The 18,607-nt window shown below is 34.0% G+C and overlaps 4 protein-coding genes across 4 annotated transcripts; 2 read left to right on the top strand and 2 right to left on the bottom strand.

Annotated features, from left to right (window-relative positions):
* The first annotated feature begins 229 nt into the window (after nucleotides 1-229).
* On the top strand, nucleotides 230-2,782 carry LOC120117990 (very-long-chain 3-oxoacyl-CoA reductase 1-like). Its single transcript, XM_039138140.1, has 3 exons — nucleotides 230-975; nucleotides 1,066-1,135; nucleotides 2,415-2,782. Exons 1-3 carry the CDS (start codon nucleotides 338-340, stop codon nucleotides 2,667-2,669), a joined length of 963 nt encoding a protein of 320 aa, XP_038994071.1. The 5' UTR covers nucleotides 230-337; the 3' UTR covers nucleotides 2,670-2,782.
* An 867-nt stretch (nucleotides 2,783-3,649) lies between these two features.
* LOC120118073 lies at nucleotides 3,650-4,405 on the bottom strand. The gene is made up of 2 exons (XM_039138212.1): nucleotides 4,300-4,405; nucleotides 3,650-4,263 (listed from the first exon to the last, which is right to left on the bottom strand). Exons 1-2 carry the CDS (start codon nucleotides 4,403-4,405, stop codon nucleotides 3,650-3,652), a joined length of 720 nt encoding a protein of 239 aa, XP_038994143.1.
* Nucleotides 4,406-6,395: 1,990 nt separating this feature from the next.
* LOC120117988 (T-complex protein 1 subunit epsilon-like) lies at nucleotides 6,396-10,655 on the bottom strand. The gene is made up of 9 exons (XM_039138139.1): nucleotides 10,389-10,655; nucleotides 9,714-10,032; nucleotides 8,592-8,940; nucleotides 8,301-8,433; nucleotides 8,126-8,178; nucleotides 7,765-7,867; nucleotides 7,049-7,215; nucleotides 6,843-6,956; nucleotides 6,396-6,744 (listed from the first exon to the last, which is right to left on the bottom strand). Exons 1-9 carry the CDS (start codon nucleotides 10,585-10,587, stop codon nucleotides 6,574-6,576), a joined length of 1,608 nt encoding a protein of 535 aa, XP_038994070.1. The 5' UTR covers nucleotides 10,588-10,655; the 3' UTR covers nucleotides 6,396-6,573.
* Nucleotides 10,656-11,938: 1,283 nt separating this feature from the next.
* LOC120118060 lies at nucleotides 11,939-12,420 on the top strand. Its single transcript, XM_039138205.1, has one exon. It carries the CDS (start codon nucleotides 12,069-12,071, stop codon nucleotides 12,330-12,332), a length of 264 nt encoding a protein of 87 aa, XP_038994136.1. The 5' UTR covers nucleotides 11,939-12,068; the 3' UTR covers nucleotides 12,333-12,420.
* Nucleotides 12,421-18,607: the final 6,187 nt, after the last annotated feature.

Here is an 18,607-nt window from a genome sequence, read left to right as displayed (position 1 = left end):
AGTTTATTTGATAAACTGGATGTAGAAAGTTTAGAGATTTAATTGATATTTTAGGAAAACTTTTAGGACCCTTTTGCCAAAATAATAGTTGATGAGTCAAAACAGGACATGATAAGCTCTCCCAGGCTTCATTAAACAGTGTCGTGTGAAGTAGTTAACTAAGGTGGTTTTCAGCTCATCTGCTTCACCCACTTCTTGCCTTAGTCATCTATAAATTCATCAATCCTATCCTGCTTCCCCCAACCGTTTCTGCCTAACATGATTTGCTAAAGATTCCCCCTTAGATCTCCCTTGTTATTTTCACACAATTTTCAAGTTTTTTCCCTCGTCATTATCCATGGAAACCTGTTTCTTCGATGCTCTCAAGGCTCAGCCTTTCTGGGTCATTTTCCTTTTCACTTTAGGTTCTTTATCAATCTTCAAATCCTCAATTGTTTTCCTCAAATGGGTCTGGGTCAATTTCCTCAGACCGGGAAAAAACCTCAAGAAATATGGCTCATGGGGTCTGGTCACTGGTCCAACCGATGGCATAGGCAAAGGTTTCGCCTTTCAGCTGGCTAAGAAGGGGCTTAATCTCGTCTTGGTGGGTCGTAATCCTGATAAACTCAAAGATGTTTCTGATTCGATCTTGGCCAAGCACGGCAAGATTCAGATCAAGACCGTCGTTGTCGACTTCACCGGCGATCTCGATGAAGGCGTGAAGAGGATAAAAGAAACCATTGAAGGGTTGGATGTTGGGGTTCTGATTAACAACGTTGGGATCTCGTATCCTTACGCCAGGTTCTTCCACGAGGTTGACGAGGAACTGTTGAGGGATTTGATTAGGGTTAATGTTGAAGGTACCACAAAGGTTACTCAAGCTGTTTTGCCTGGGATGGTGAAGAGGAAGAAAGGTGCCATTGTGAATATCGGCTCTGGTGCTGCCATTGTTATACCTTCTGATCCACTTTATGCTGTTTATGCTGCTACTAAGGCGTGAGTGTTCTGACATTTTTGCATAGTTAAATTTGGGGTTTTATTGTTTTTAGAAAATAAAGTTGATGGTTCTCTCGGGATTGTTTTCAGGTATATTGATCAATTCTCTAGGTGCCTTTATGTTGAATACAAGAACAGTGGGATTGATGTTCAGTGTCAGGTAATGTTTGCTAATACATGCCTATGATTTACATTGAAAGGTTGAAACACGAACCCATAGGTGAGATTCCAGATATGGATTAGTCTAAATTTGTGTTATTTGGATTCCGGCGAATGTTGGATACGAGGATGGTTGGTCGTTTCTAAGTTTTTTTCATGTATTTTGAGGTTTGTTTAGAGTTCGAGTAACATCAGTCTACTATATCTCTTGGCTATGCGCTTTTACTATTTCAAATTTTGATCACTAGAAAAGCATTCTACCAATAAACAACATGATTTGCTAACATCGGTGTTATTTGGATTCGGCTGAGAGTGTCGGGTACAAGTATGGTTAGTCTTTTCAAAGTTTTTTCATGTATATCGAGGTTCTTTAGAGTTCGAATAGCATAGGTCTACTATATCTCTTGGTTATGCATTTTCAAGATTTCAAATTTTGATCACTAGAAGTGTATTCTAACAGTAAACAACCTGATTTGCTAATATATAATGAAAATGGACTCTTGTTCTTGTTCTTGTTCTAAAAGATTGATTCTTACATGTCAAGTTATTAGAAATTAGGTATATGTCATTATTATCTTGTTTTCTTGTCTCTCAAGGCATTTCATTTTATCTACTTGACCATAAATGTTGACAAAATTTTGATTTTCTTGTTGAACTTGCTATGGTCAATAATATATGATGTTATTTAAGAAATCTGGAATATTGAATTGTTTATATTAGCTAATTTCATTCGGGAGAAGAAACGATGTATTGCTTCGGACCCTGCAATCTTTTCGATCACTTTTACTCTCTTATCATAGGGTGTTACTGTGTTAGTGTTCTGAGTATATTAAGCAAGTCTGCTTACAGTACGAGACAGTGAACAAGAAAGCCGGTTCAACAATGTTTTTATGCAATTTTCTTTCTTTTTTATGAAATTAGTTTATGATATTAGTTGTACGACTAGCACATGGAACCAAAACTGTATGTATTTCTGATGACTCGTGTGAATCAAAACTGTATGTATTTCTGATGACTCGTGTGAATTAGCTTCGTAAATGTTAACGAAATTGTTCAGTTTCGACATATAAGATTACAGTGTGTTCTATTGACAAAACAAGAGGGAGGATTATCGCTAAATCGGGTTAGGAAGTCAATCCATTTGTATGATTACAGGATAAAAGTGACAATTGCTATAGTTTTACACAGGTGTTTTACCTTAACATTGTCGAAAATATCGAGAACTGCTGAGTTCTTATGCATTGCCATTCTCTGATCAATCAAGGGGTTTCCTAATGCAGGTTCCATTGTACGTTGCAACAAAAATGGCATCAATCCGAAGATCATCCTTCTTTGTTCCATCGACAGACGGGTATGCTCAAGCAGCCATGCGGTGGATAGGCTATGAACCTCGTTGCACGCCCTACTGGCCCCATTCCATTCTCTGGGGCTTGGCTCATTCACTGCCGGAGACTGTGGTTGATGCTTGGCGTTTGCGCTTTTGTCTCGGCATCCGAAAGAGGGGACAACTCAAAGATTCTAGGAAGAAGGAATGAAGACACCCTTTGGGTCTACTCTGATTTTTCTGTTGATGTCGTTCAAAGTTTGCTAGGATCAATGTTCTTTTGGCTTCTTTCAACTTCTTGAGATGTACTTTTCCCCCTCCATGTTTATTTTTAAAATTTAATTATGAACTCTTTTGCTAATTTTGTTTTCAAGCATTGACAATGGCATTGTAACACTTCCATTAAAGTATTTGATTAAAATAATATTGATAGTTGGAGGATTTAATCAGAATGTTCTAAATATTGGGAAAAATTTGAAATGTTTGATACAATTAACTCATGTACTATAATGCTACCCAAAGTGATAATTCAGGTACTATGTAGATATTTTGACAATATTAGATACTGTATTGAACATTTTAAAAATATAAATACCATACTAAATATTTTAGCAAAGTATAAGTATCATATTGAACAAATTATTAAAAAAATGTATTACATTGAATTTTCGTTAAAATAAAAGGGTCATAGGTGATATTATCCCAAAAGTTAATTAAGGGTAAACTACAGATTTGGTCACTCTTGTTTGAGTTTATAAAACTTATAGTCACTAGATTCAAAAAACATAAGTTTTGGTCACTTACGTTATCGTTTTATTAAGATTTAATCACTTAGACATTAGCTGCCTTGGGTTGGATGACATGGAACCTTAGTAAAAAGGTTTAATTTTTATTTTAACTCTTGAACTTTAGATAAATTACTAATCATGGGTCTTTTTGTAAACCCAAAATAATTTAGGGATAAAATATCAATTTACCCCTTTTTTCCATATGTTTTCTTCACCAAACCTGATATCTTCTCCGCCGCTTGCGACGAAATTGACTAAAACTTATGTTTTTTGAATCTAATTATCATAAATTTATAAAACTTAAACAAAAGTGACCAAATCAGTAGTTTACCCATTAATTAATTATCCTATTAATTAGTTTTATCAAAACTAAATAATAACAAATCAAATCGTCACCCTTGGATCATTTTTTTTTCTTACGAAAGACAACCTCGGTGTCCAACCCGAATCCGTCAACTTTACGTACACGAACCAGATCCGATCGCCGGAAAAGCTTAGTCAACGGTTTAATGCTATACAAATCGTTAGCCGAGTACTTATCTCCTCGTGTCGACAATGCCACGTGTAAAACGCAGACACCGTTAGGCTTCAGTGTCCGTTCGATCTCCGCAACGAACTTTTTCGGGTAAAGCGCGTGGTCGAAGACGTTGGAGAACTCGAAATCGAATGTGTCGTTGTCGAAAGGTTGATTATGGAAGTCACCTTTCACGACGAGCGGCGGGAAAGGGACGAGGTCCATGCCGACGGCGTCGGAGACGCCAATGAGTTTGAGAGCCGCCACCTCTTGGCCGACGCGGGCGCCGATGGAGAGAGATTTCGAGGATTTGGATAACAGGTTCTCGTCCATCAGTTCTTTGAAGAATCTGGAGAAGACGTTGACCTTGCGGTCCCAATCACGCGTCGTCCATATTTTTCGTAGTTTCGGATTCAGGGTTTTGTTGAGTTGGCGTTGGATGTAGGCGTCGTAGGTGGTGTAGCCACGTCTAATTTTGAGGTCACCGGAGGAGACAACGGCAGAAGAAGGAGGAGAAGGGTGGTTCACAGCGGTGGCAATGGTAGCAAGTAAGGCTTGGGAGCGGTGATTCTGGAGAAAGACGAAAAGCAAGAGAGGAAAGGAAAAGTACTTCAATATAGAAGGTATCGTTTTAGTAATTTTCATACTTGCATGAAAACAAAAAACATGCCAAATAACACTATTGTTTTAGTTCTGTTCTCAATGAAAATTTGCAGAAAAAACACTGGGTTATTTGACCGATTCTATGAGCTAAGAATAAACCCTAGATCGTTATATAATGAAAATTACAGCATTATAATTGATATAAAAGACATTGGCTTAGCGGTTTTCATTCAAGCTTTGCATGAAATGAAGAGAGACGATGAAAACACTATTTTTATTTTACTTTGTTTAGTTTTTGTTTTCTTGGCGAAGAGAAAGGTGGGGTACTTTGTGTAGGTAAATGCTGTGGAGACGACAGGTGGAGTTGCAGTGTCCAAGCACGACATCATCCATCAAAACTGCCTGCTTTCCATTTAAAAGGGTAAATGACACCGTTAGTAATGAACTTTAGATTGTGTATTGATTTTGTCATCGAATATTTAAATGATTTACATTAAGCGTAAACTTTTAGTTTAATTTTCAATTAGAGTCCATAAATCGTCGATGGTTTGATAACGTGAACGCTTCTTCTTTGTTTTTCAGTGCTTTGAGTAAAGAACAAAAGTATGATTGAGGATGAAGATGACTCGAATAGAAGAAATTGGTAATAGTTGGGATGCGGGGTCAACAATGGTAAAGACTGATGGAATAATAGATTAAGTAGAGGGTGCAGATGAATTTTGTAACAACTTGCTAGAATTTTACCTCTCTCCTTAGACGAATAATTATATTTTTGGTTGTCCAATTTAATGTTCAGTCGAAGCTTCAGATATAACCTTATCACAAAAGGAAGAAGGTGAAAAAGAAAATGTAAGGGTTAAACTATTGTCAAATTAAAAACTAATCAATTTTGTTAATATATTGTGTCATTAATGTAACAAGAATTAGTAACTTAGTGATTACATTTTAATATATCGAATTATCGATATGACTCATTTATGGTGTTGGATAATTAATTGTTCATTTTGGTGCAGACCACCTGAAGTTTTTGGGAAGTAGGGATGACATCGGATCAAATGAGGTTAGGTTTTTGGTCAACTCGACCTGAAAAATATATATATTTTATTCGAATTTGACTCGACACGAAAAATATATACTATTCACTCGACCTAAAAAATATATCCTGCGAGTTTCTCACATGACATGGGATGAAACTATTAGCTGGGCTTGTGAAGAATGGAAAGGTAAATCCCTCATTACTACTATCTTGAAGCTTGCTTGGACTTCGTTCATGGAGGAGAGAAATAGAAGAATTTTTCATCGAGAATCAAGAGAAATCGACCAACTCCTATCTTCCATTAAAGAGATAGTCCGAACCCAAATTAGAGACAAAAATATCAATAGATTAGATAATGTTAATTGTAACCTTTGCAACTCTTGGGGTATAGATTAATCATTTTTGTTGCAAGTATAGTAAAGAAGTGACTAAACACGAGGATGCTCCAAGGAGAAGATGGAAGAAGTGGAATTGGAGGTCAAGTGGGGATTTGATGTTGAACGGAGCGTTTTTCAGACAAACCGGCACCGCTGCATCATCGGTTTATGCAAAGGCATCAAGCCTGAGTGCCAGACCATCTTCGCTCGTCGGCTCGCTCACATCATCATCGGTTTATGCAAAGGCATCAAGCCTGAGTGCCAGACCATCTTCGCTCGTCGGCTCGCTCACGTTAGGAGCCGGTGTACTGGTTTGCAAGAAGGGGCGAAGTTGCTAGGCATGCATTGGGAACCAATAGCAATAAATACAGTAAAAGATTGAAAGAATTGAAAAATGGAAGATGGAAGTAATTAACAATAAGGCACAACAGTTGATCAATAGATTCATGTATCTTGTGTATATTAATTGGTAAATTTTTAGTTTTTCTTTTCTTTTATATTGTCTTTTGATGATGTAAACATATTCAAGATTCGTAATCAACAATCGTACAAGCTATATACTCTTGTTATATAAAAGGACCCCATTGATCTTAGATGTTGAAAGTAGTAATAAATGAAAGAAATAAGCAACAATTGTTAATAAGATGAGTTCATCCTACTTCAACCAAGGGTTTGGCAGTTCCAAAACAAGTAAAACATGTTTCTCTCAAGTGAACAAAAATTGTTCCGGAGCGAACCAAACAAAACAATCGAAATCAAGGTAACCCTTCAGGGTGAAACAGTTTCGGTATTATATCTCAGTATTCTGATGGAGAAATGACATCGTCGATTTTCAAAATCATCTTCACAACTTGTGTTGCCAGTAAGATCTGTTGCTGCTTCCCGATCAGCGTTTCAAAGACGTCTTGCTGCCTCATATCGTTAGTCCCAACATCATTGCAGTCTATTCCATAGTGTGGATTGTTCTCCTGGACACAGATACATGAAAAACAAAATTAACGATATGCTACATGGTGGTGAGATTATATAAGATCAAAGGTATCATCATACAAATTGTAGTAATTACCTTGATTTGCTGAGATTTCACTGCTGATAGTGTCTCAATAGGTTGGAGACCGCTGTTCTCAGCCAGGGCCATGGGGACCGAGTCTAGTGCATCTGCAAATGCCCAGATTGCATACTGCGGTTGGAAACAAAATTTTGATGTTATATAATTACTTCAACAAAAAAGAATGTTAAGGTATTTAGAGGATTACACACGCTTCTTCTTACCTGCTCAACTCCTGGATATTTATCTGCAGCTGCCTCTACAGCAATTGAGCAAGAAATCTCAGCTGATCCACCACCATAGACAATAGAATTGTTGCGGATGAGATTCCTGGCCACACACAATGCATCATGGATACTGCGCTTTGTCTCCTCTATCATCATCTTGTTTCCTAATTATCAACAACAAAGGAAAGCTTTTATGACATTTATATGAGTAATCCATATTTATTCAGCTTGCATTACACCTTGGAATATTCTTTTTTTTAGTTTTGGCTCTCTACAACATTACAAAAGTAAAGAGTAAATCCTTGCATAGCTTTGTTTTATGATAAATATAAGTGAATGGCCAAGCAGTTCTAGACTGATCAAGAATAAAGATCTCTAAAAACAAGAATGAAGCGAATAAATTGCATACCGAGAAAAAGGACACAAGAGATCTCTTCACATGTCAACATGTCAAGTAAGTTCTCTTCAACCAAGTCATTTTTCCATTTGTTTATTTGGTTTTAAGAGTTGGCTGGTAAAAACATCCATGCTCTAAAACTGTCCAAGAATTTTTTTGGCACTAGATACTATCTCTAAGAATAAATCAACAACTCTTACAATTGAGACTAGGCTTAAGCCTAACCAGTATAAAAAATCAAATTACGATTACTGAATAAAAGATGACTCGTTATTATCAATCAAACATAAATCAAACAGAAGGAAACAGAATCAACCTCCACGAATAAATATGGTCACAGCCCTTGAATTTGCACAGTGTTCAATGTACAACATTTTATCTTTTGTGGTGCCAAAAGACTTCTCTCTGACCATACCAGCCTAAAAAATAGAGTTAAAAAAACAAATAAGTGTTTGTGATGAAATTTTACAATGTAAATACTTCATCAAACCTAAATTGCTAGTCCAAATGAGCAATGCTTTGGTGGTTAAACGAAAAGTGATCAAATGTTCATCTCACTTTAGCTTCACCAGTAGTCCTCTATCTATTGCGTAAAAGCATTTTCTTAGGAAGGAATTTATCCAACACATATTTCTAGGCAATGTAATATAGATGAGGAAATAATAGAATCAACATACTCTTCCCAACTTTTCTGGGGTCAACTCCTGGAACCTTGGCACAATCCTTCCACCTATAAAGATAAATAAAATTAGATTGCTCATAAGGTTACACACCATATCAGCATCTAGAAATTTACCTATCATGAATTTGGTTACCATGTCTTCAAATGAAAATAAGATAAACAGAACAAACCTGTAGCTATTGCTATGAGCTCCAACTCCACACCACCAACCCATCTGACAGCAGGCAAGTTTCGGTTCATTAATAAATGATTTGCCTCATCATCAAAGCCCCATTGACAGATAACCAAGGTTGCACCAACATCCTGCAACAACAATACTATCAGAAAAGTTGTCTACCCCAAAGTTGCAAAGATGACTGTAACAATCATCCACCTGCTTCCCCGTCTCCCCAGAGAGAATAATCTAAAGAAACGGAATGTGAAAGATCAACCTAAATTGAAAAAAAAATCTGCAACCATACCTTGCACTTCTGAACCATGTCATCGAAATACTTTTGCTCTTGCAGACGCAAAGTTTGAAACTTTTCCACTGTATCAATCTCCACCTTATGTTTGGTTTTTGGCTTAGGGGGCTCAAATGGGCAAGTTAATATGGCAATTTTTGCATCTTCAATTTGCTTTGGCATCTGTGGATGACTCATGTCCTTATCAACAGTAATTCCATATATTAATTCAGTATCCTCCAATTTCCCCCCAACTTTACCCTCGACCTTGATCATATCTAAATTGACATCTTTCCTTTCTAGATCAGCAACAGCAATAACTGCTTTAACAGAAATCTCAGCCAAATGGCGCTTGCATCGGTTCACACTGCAAAACAACGAAAATGGTTACAAATTGGCTTCTCAATACTAACAAGTTCATGAACTGCTAGCTCACAGCAAGAGCTATTCCAATTGAAGCATTGCATAATTCAGATGGTTCAATGGTCCTGCATAAACACCCTAGCCACAGCCAAAACAACCCTGACTATTTCTAATTTGTGAATATAAAAAATAAATCAACAGAGATTTTATTTGAGGGCCAGTAAACCCAAAGGACTACTGATCACAATTAACCAACATGCTAGCAAGGTAAGGCATTGAACAAACACTTACAAACAGTGCTCTTTCCATACAAAATGATATTACCACCTGCAATTTGTTTAACAGCTTCCATGAAATAAAGCGCTAAAGGGAATATTAATGGAACCTTGTACTGATCAAAGTATTGTCTTAAGGGAAATTTTTATTCAATTGCAAACAAGAATACATGACGAAATATGTAATACAGCGCACCATGATCATGAAACCTGATATGGAAAATCCTATTGGTGGAGACTCAGACAAGTAGCAACAAAGTAGGATAGATGGCATATACATATTAATTAATTAACCTTCAGACAGAAAAGCACCATCTTGAAACAAATTAGACATGATTAAATCCTTATAGAAGACAAAACTGAAGCAAAAATAAGTTAGTATAGTGCCTATTTAGTTGTGACATGAATGTTTCTAGTCCATCATTGGGCTCTGAGAATTGTTAAGGGCAACAGAAAACGTAAATTACAGCAATAGACCACAGAAAAGAGCTACGGAACTTACATTTTAGAGGACAAAGTGGTCATGCAAGTTTGAACCAAAGGCTTTATATTTGTTGCTCCAAAATCAAACTTCTGAGATATGTGCACCAAATTTTCAACAGCAATTTTCGAAGCCATTTCATACCCCTCTGCAATCCGTATGGGATGAATCCCACGTTCTAGTAACCGTTCTGCCTGCTCTAGAAGTGCCCCAGCCATGACAACAACACCAGTTGTTCCATCTCCAATTTCGTAATCCTGACTCCTAGACAGTTCAACCATCAACTTAGCAATTTGGTTGTCAACATCCATCTGTTCCAATATTGTCGCCCCATCATTTGCTGAAAAAAATCCATCAAACAAAGAAGAAAAACATATCAGGGGACTTTGAACATCATTTAGCATATAACTTCACCAAAAAATATAACATCCAGAAATATAAACTCCACAAAGCTTTCTACAGAAACATTAAGCTTATAACTTTATGTTAGCAAAGTTAAAAAACTAGCAAGCTCAATGAAGTAACTACGAACTGCTAAAATCACCAAATAGCTTACTTTAACTAACTTCTCATTTCGAAGCTCGAAATCAAACAGATCCATAACCGAAAATCATTTTCAAATCCTAATCAAGTGACCAGAAGCTTAATGCTATTTAACAGAAAAAACAAAAAGGAAAGACGTGGAAAGGAGTTAACTGATGGTGACATCTCCGTCTGGGCTTTGGAGAATCTTATCCATGCCTTTGGGCCCGAGAGAGGTTCGGAGGATCCGAGATACGGCTTTACCGGCGGCAATGTTGGCCTTTTGAGCTTCGATCCCTCTCAGCCTGGTTTTCTGGTCTTGCTCTTTGAGTATAATGAAGGGCCTCCCGTACTCATCGAAAGCCAACGCCATTTCTTCAAAAGCTTTATCTACTGCTTCTTCTTCTTCAGTGTTTCAGTCATATAAGGGCTGGCTGGCTTCACGTTTTGCTCTGTATTTTGAATGCCCTAAAAGAACCAGTGATTTCATTTCTCTCTTATATCTTTGGACTTTGTTTGGCTGTCTGTATTTGTTTAGGCTTAAGCCCGTTTCTCACAGTAACATTAAAGTTGTGTTTGGATCCAAACACATTTATTTATTTTTTTGAAATTGTATTAGATAATTACTATATATTATTTATTTAAAATTTTCTTTAATTAACTGATAACATATATATATTCTATCAGCGCACACGTACCTTATAAACGTAACTATTCAAATTTAAATCATTTTAAAAAAAAAAATTAATATTTCAATTCCAAAACATATTTAGTTATTCATTTTAGTTTAACTATTTTTTATAAAACCAAATTAATCACAAATTAATATCTTTTCTAAGCACTTTCAATCAATTAACAATGAACGCTTAATCACCCTTGCATTCGTTGATGCTCAAACTCGTGACCTAAAAAAAATAATTCATTTAACCACTTAAATAAATTAACTCATGTGTTCTAGTTTAGCTATTTATAATATCTAATATAACTGATGTTGTGACTTCTATACTATTACATACAATTTTAGTTTAATGTCTTTAACATTCCTTTTTGTTGAACTTGACAACTTTAAATGTACAATTGTTAAAAATATTAATGTTGCTGGACTTTTTGTTTTTATGCCATTTTTCAACTTGGATTTATAGTTTTCTCATTTATATATAAAATAATTAAAATTTACTATTTCATTATCGAACATAAAATTAATAAATTTATACATAAATCATTTATCTTTTATTATCATTCATTAAATATTTTCTTTGAAATAGTCAGTGATTATAAGGTAGTATTTGTTCAAATTTTTTCTTAGCCATCGACAATACACACACACTTTGTAGACACAACTGCTCAAATTCAAAACCTCAAAGAAGAACAATACTCACTTTAACCACTGAGACCATTTGATGGATTTTGTATTGTATAGTTTTCTGTAAATATATTTTTTATATGAAATATTTTTTCATCCACATCTTGCATATAATAAAATTTAATATTTATTAATTTTTAACTTATACATACCATGCTACATTATTAATCAATTATGAGTTAAATAATAAAATAAAATATTTCTAAAACCCAACCATCAATGTAGGAGAAAATGATAACCCGAAATTTAATCTACTTAATTTATGTAAAAGAAAAAAAATGAACGGTAGCCCGAAATTTATTCATATAATCTATCTTATAAATGATGGATCTCGTAATACTCAAATCAACAATCATTTTTATTCTTTACGCAGTAATTCTCTATCGTTAATACAAAAAACCTTAGAGAAAAACTGCGATTTTTCGTCGCCGAACTTTTCTTCCTTTTTAATTCTTCCCAATAACACCAAGTCCAAATTACTAGATAAAAGGATGGCCCGCCAAATCGCTGTGTTTGCTTTGGTCTTGATCGCCCTCGTCGGCTTGGTTTCCGCCGCCGGATCTAAGGCCTCTACCTCACCTGCACCTGCACCTGGCGGTGCTAGCAGCCTTGCGGGTTCACCTGAATCCACTTTAAGTGGTGCCGGTTCTCATTCTGAAGCTTCGGCCCCTAGTCCTGGCAGTGGCACCACACCTGAGGTCTCGACTATTGCAGGAGTTGGAGCTGTCGTCGTTGCTGGCTATTTTATGTTTTAAATACGTTTAAGAATGCCACGAGGATGCCTTTATAAATTATGTTGAGCTTTGTATGAATTACTTACTACTAACAAATAAATGAAATGGATTGGTGCACATTGAATACGAAGTTTATTCGTTAAGTTTTTATTTTAATTATCAGTATTTGATTTAGTGATCTATCAATTCACATCGAATATTATAAAGACTCACTATGAAAAGGATCCTCCTTATTTAATATCAGAATCATGTTGTTATTAATATTATGTCGTTTTGAATTGTATCAGTCGAATTCTTATTTGATTGTGTGGATAAGGTTAAGACACTAAATTTATAAGAATCAAAATTTAAATTTCATTATATCATATGTGAATATCTATAATGAGTTCTTTCAAATTTATTATGGGTTTAAATATCATTATGTGTGATTTTCTACTCTATTGTACTTTGTATTAATTTGACTTTAGTTGTATTTATTTACACTCTTATTTATATTGGTTTGAATCTCGATATCAACTTTTGTTACTTTTATTAGGGCCTTGTTAGTAACTTTTACGAGTGTACCAAATACAAATCTTACATAAATAATCAATGTTTTTAAAATCAGACCGGACCTTAAATAGTGAAGGTACTGGTTCAACCGGGTTAAACCGGTTTATATAAATAATATTTTTTTAAAATTTTACATAATATTCAAAGCAATATTAATATATATATATATATATATATAACACTTTTTTTAAGTTTATAATATTAAAAAGTATAAAAATATCACAAGTCATAATATATATAAGTTAAATATCATAAAATCAAGTGAAACAAAATGATTCAAATCAACTACAACATAATATTTAAGGTAAAATATATTAAATAATAAATATAATTATATAACTAAAATCAGAAAATAAATTTGGGGCTGAAAAAATTAGGGGTGTTCATTCGGTTAAAATGGTGGCCGACCGAACCGAAATACCCTTAATCGAATTAACCGAACTTTTTTTTGAAAGTATTAACAGAACCGAATAAATTTCGATTAATTCGGTTAATTTTCAAATTAACCAATTTTATTTTAGAATTTTAGAATTTAATATTTTTAAATTTAAAAAACAATTTACAATTAATTTAAATAATATTTAATTGTAAATAATATCTAATTAATTTAATTCAAACATTTGTATTTAGTTTTGATATTTTTTTAATTAAAGACTAATATCATGCTTCCCAACCCTTCAAAAGAGTAGCCCCATGCTGCTGCCTCACCCATGCTCCACTATACACTTTTGCCCATGCTCCACCTGCCCATTTCGTGCCTATACCTTACACAAATCAAGGCAAAAAATAATTGATAATCGATGAGCACATAAAGGAAGTGGGGGCAGTATATTATGGAGGTGAAAATAAAAATTAAAAATATTTAAGGGTTAATTCGGTTAATTAACTGATTTCGAACCGAATTAACCGTTAATCAAATTCCAAAAAAATTTAAAACAAACGACGTCGTTTGATTTATTTATAAAAAAAACAGAACCGGAGGTTCACACCGGTTTTGCCAGTTCACATCGATTTTACCAGTTCTCAGTCGATTCTACCGGTTAATTGTAAAATTGGTTTTGGAAGTTGACTGAACCGGACATGCAACTGGTTCCCGGTTCAACCGATCGAACTAGCCGATCCGATCCGGTTTTGATAACCATGTAAATAATCAACTTTTAAATAATTTAGACACAAAATCGGATATATTAAATCATACATCAAAGGAATATATTAAATTTAAAATTAATTATATCTATTGAATTTAATTCGGTTAATATTGTCATTGATATATTATTAAAAAAATATAGATGGAATATATTTAAACGTTTAATATTCTTATATATATATATATCAAATTATTAAAAAAAATATTAAAAAGATCATTGTACCTTTAAATTAAATTATTAGATTTTAATCCAATTGGTGTTGTTGTACATATATATACAAAAAAAATGTTATGCATGAAATATGATTGTTATTCAAATATATAATAAAATCATATAATATTTTAAATACAATTTCAATTATAATTATACATTAATAATAAATAAAAATGTTAATTTTTATTATAGAGATGATTCCCACAATGGACGAAAATATTCCTAATAATTTGATTAACTATATACGCCTTAGAAGCAAAATCAAACAACAAATGAAGCAATGACTAAAATACTAAAACAACCCTTGAATTAGCTTACTTTTGTTAAATAAGTCCCTATGCTTTATTGTGTTCAAACAAACACTATTTCTATTGAAATGTTTATTAAGGTTAAGAGTACTTGTATTTCTGTTGTTGCCAAATAAACCCCAATCATTTGAATTGTAATTAATTTAGACCTTATTTCAAATGAAATATTAAGAATTTAATTAGATAAAATTAAAGGAAAATTAACTAAAGAACCCAAAATTTAATCTATTTCATTGATGTAATTTATTTTAACCGTTAACATTTAACAAACATTCCTTGAATTATGCAACTAAAACTCCTCGATTTAGAATTTAAATATCTATATAAATTGCTCGCATTACCCTTTTTCAATGTGCGGTGATTCTCTATTGTTAATAAAATAAACTTTAGAGAAAAACTGCATTTCTCCTTAATCAACACCCTAATAAAAAATGTCACACCAAAATGTTGTTCTGGCTTTGGTCTTAATTGCTCTTGTAGGCAAGATTTCTGCCGCCGGCTCTAAGGCCAGCAGTTCACCGGCCTCGGCACCCAAAGGTGCTGATGGTAGTTTAGCGGGTGCACCAGAAGGTCCCGCAGGTGCACTTGGAGCTGCTGCAGGTGGTATCAGTGGTAGCTCTCCACCTATGGCTTCTGCTCCTAGTCCTGGCAAAGGTGCTACACTCGAGGTCTCGACTATGGGCGGTGTCGGAGCAGCTGCCGTCGCTTTCTATTTCATGTTCTAAACATGTTTTCGCCAAAAGCTTGCAGCTAGTTTTATAATTATCATATGAGGAAAAGGTTGCCTTTATGAATTATTCTATCAATTGCTAATTTTATTTTATGAATAAAGGGTGGAATGGATGGATGCATTTTCAAAAGACTATTTGCCTTTTTATTTTATTTTAACTTTTTTATAATTTGTTCATCTCATATTGTCATGCAAATTTATATCTTAAAATGAGATATATTGTTTAACTTTAAAGCGATTAGAGTTTTAAAAAATAATTAAATTATAAGATTAAATAAATTAAAATCTAATTTTATTAATTTTAAAATTATATAATAATTAAATCAGAAATTTTTTGAGAAGAACAAAATTTCAATAACAATGATTGAAAAGTTGCCAATGATCTAAAATAAAAATTAAAATATTAAAGACGATATTATTAGAAAGGAGGGTAATATATATATATGATCTATCGATTATAGGATGTTGTTTTATTTTGAGTCTCACGACTATTTGAAATTACAAAATAATTCTCTAACTATATAATGTCACTTTATTGAGTCAACAACTATGAAAAGTTACAAAATGATTACTCACTCATCTTTTTTTTATTAAAATATTAACGGTAGTCTGAGTTAGACATTAACTTGCTGACTGAGATATGTTAAAATCTGATCTCATAATCTCAAACGACTATCATATCTTAGTTAGCATGTTAACGTAACATACAGATAATCAGATGATCATTTTGTAACTTTTAATAGTCAAGTGACTCAACAAAGCAACGTCTTATAATCAGGGGACCATTTATATACTTTATCCTAAGAAGTATAATTACAAATCTTAAATATAAACAATAAAAGTAATATGAAAAAAATAAACCATACAAATATCAATTATTTTAGTCTATAATTTTACTATATCCAAACTATTTAAGTTATCATAATCTCGATACGAACTAAGCGACCTCGATAGTAAAAAAAATATTATTTTTTCTTAAAGTCTTGGGTAACAACACCAAAAATATAAGGTTAATAAAAAGAAAATTATCACAATCTTAAAATAATTGTAGTTTTATATAATTTCATTAGAAATAAGGTACACTATACAAATGATCATTAATTTTTGAATAATTTTTTATTTTTCCCATTAAAGTTTTTAAAATAATGAATTGGTCACTACTGTTATTGATTTATAATAAATCGATAACTCGACGTTAACATCTGTTAATATGGGTGACAGAATGCTAATGTAATGCGTTAACCAGCTGATGTGGCACCGTTTGGCCACATATTACAATCACGTTGACCTGCTGTTTGACTCCATGTTAACATGGCATTTCATCCCATGCTGACCTCTTTCTCTACTGCCCGAGCATGGTTGTTGTTGCTCTCTTTTTCTGCTCGGAGTCCACATTGACCTCTTTCTCAATTGCCCGAGCGTTGCTGCTGAATAGTGTTGATCTATTTCTCTGCTAGGAGTCCTCCTCCTTCCTTGAGAATACGACCTGCTGGAGATGTTCGGCGACGTAGGATAGAGGAATCCCCAATATCAAGTATGCCTCCTGCATATTAATTATTGTTCTTACTTGTTCTTTCCATGTTCTCAGGGTCGACCCCAATACCTGTGTCACCTGGGCCTTAGCCCAGGGCAACAATATTTGAGGGGCATCAGTTTTGCACATATATTTGGCTCTACAAAGGAGCCTTGTCTTGCAGCACTGAACTCTGTAAAGGATTACCCACCTCCAGGTTTTCTTCTCTCTTTCTAGCTTTACTTTTTTTTTTAAACATAATCGTTGGGTTTTCGTTGGAGTTTTTAGACAAAATGAGTTAATGGGTATTCTTTGGATTATGTTACTAGCCTGAAAAAAAGTTGCATTCTTTTTCTTTCGGTGAGAAGTATTGAGATTACACCAATCTCGGTTATTTGGGTGATAGGTTTTTCTTTTTGAATATTCGAAAGCATGCCTCTTTTGTTTTCTTTATTTACATAAATGGCTGTTGATTTCTATTTGCATTTATTTATTCAGGGAAGTTAAGATAAAATAGAAATGGGTTTTCTGCAATATAGTTTTAGTTGTAGAAAAAACGTAAAACTTAGGCATAAAATGTATTAAGTTCTCATTTCATCTCGAATCAAAGCTTTATGAGTTTAGTTCACTTTGTTTAACAAATCTAGTGCTTATAGTTTGATTGCTTGAATTTTGATTGTGTAGTGGCAAACTTAGTTTGATAGAAAAAAACAGTGGCTAAATATTTTCGTTCAAGGCATTTTTTAGAGTAATTCCATATGATTATTTTGATTTAATCATTAATTTTTCAGATCAGTTGATCGTGAGAAAGAACAAGTCAACAACATAAACTTCGGTCACCGGTCAGATTGTATCTTTCCTTGCTAATATATCTGTTTTATTATTTACTTGCTACTATATTTGTTTATTGATTACTTTTAAATATGTTATCTCAAAACAACCATCGGGTGCCCAAAATAGAAAACAAAAAAAACAAAAATAAGAAATACGGTACAAATATAGGGGCATAAAATTATTATCATGCTCATAGCATTAAAATTCATTGGACCGGCCTGCATGCTCTTGATCTTGTGTCAATGAGATCGTTTACTGTCTCCATCCCATCGACTCTTATTGATTCGACCAACTGGGGAATCTCGGTTGGTAACCAAAAGTTATTCCATATTGAGATAGAATAACCCCAACCTACTTCCCATCGCAGCCCTCTCAACAACAATCCTTTTGCACTCCACAAACTCCGCCAAATGTATGATGGTTGCGTTCCAAGGTTGGATTGAATAAAATTTGTTGAATGATAATATTTTGCTCGCAATAGTCTCCCCACCAAAGAAGATGGTGTGGTCAGCAACCTCCAACCTTGCTTTGTTAGTAGCGATATATTGACTTTTGCCATGTCTCTAAAGCCAAGTCCCCTGTTTTCTTTTAGTTGGCTTAAATTGTCCCAAGTGCACCAATGAATACCCCTCCTTCCTTCCGATTGTTGCCACCAGAATTGAGCCATAATTCGTTCGAACTCTAGACATAGTCCCTTCAGTAATAAAAAAAAAACATCTCATGGCAAATAGCTGGAGGGCTTTCAACACTAATTTGATGAAGATTTCTTTTCCCCCTTGACAGGACTCGCACACTCCAGTTATGAATTTTGTTATGAAATTTGCTTATCATGTGTACAAATGCTCATTTTTTATTTCGACCGACGATGTATAGGAGCCCCAAATACTTTTCAGGATTTGTTTCGTTGTTGACTTCCAGAATTCGACGGACATCGTTTCTGCTTGTATCATTGGCATTTGTACTAAAGAAAAGATCAGATTTATCAAAATTGATTAATT

This window comes from Hibiscus syriacus, unplaced genomic scaffold, assembly GCF_006381635.1.
Source record: "Hibiscus syriacus cultivar Baekdansim isolate YM2019G1 unplaced genomic scaffold, ASM638163v2 tig00110325_pilon, whole genome shotgun sequence".
Lineage (NCBI taxonomy): Eukaryota > Viridiplantae > Streptophyta > Magnoliopsida > Malvales > Malvaceae > Hibiscus > Hibiscus syriacus.
The sequence above is the reverse complement of the archived record's forward strand: the minus strand, read 5'-3'. Positions and strand labels throughout refer to the sequence as shown.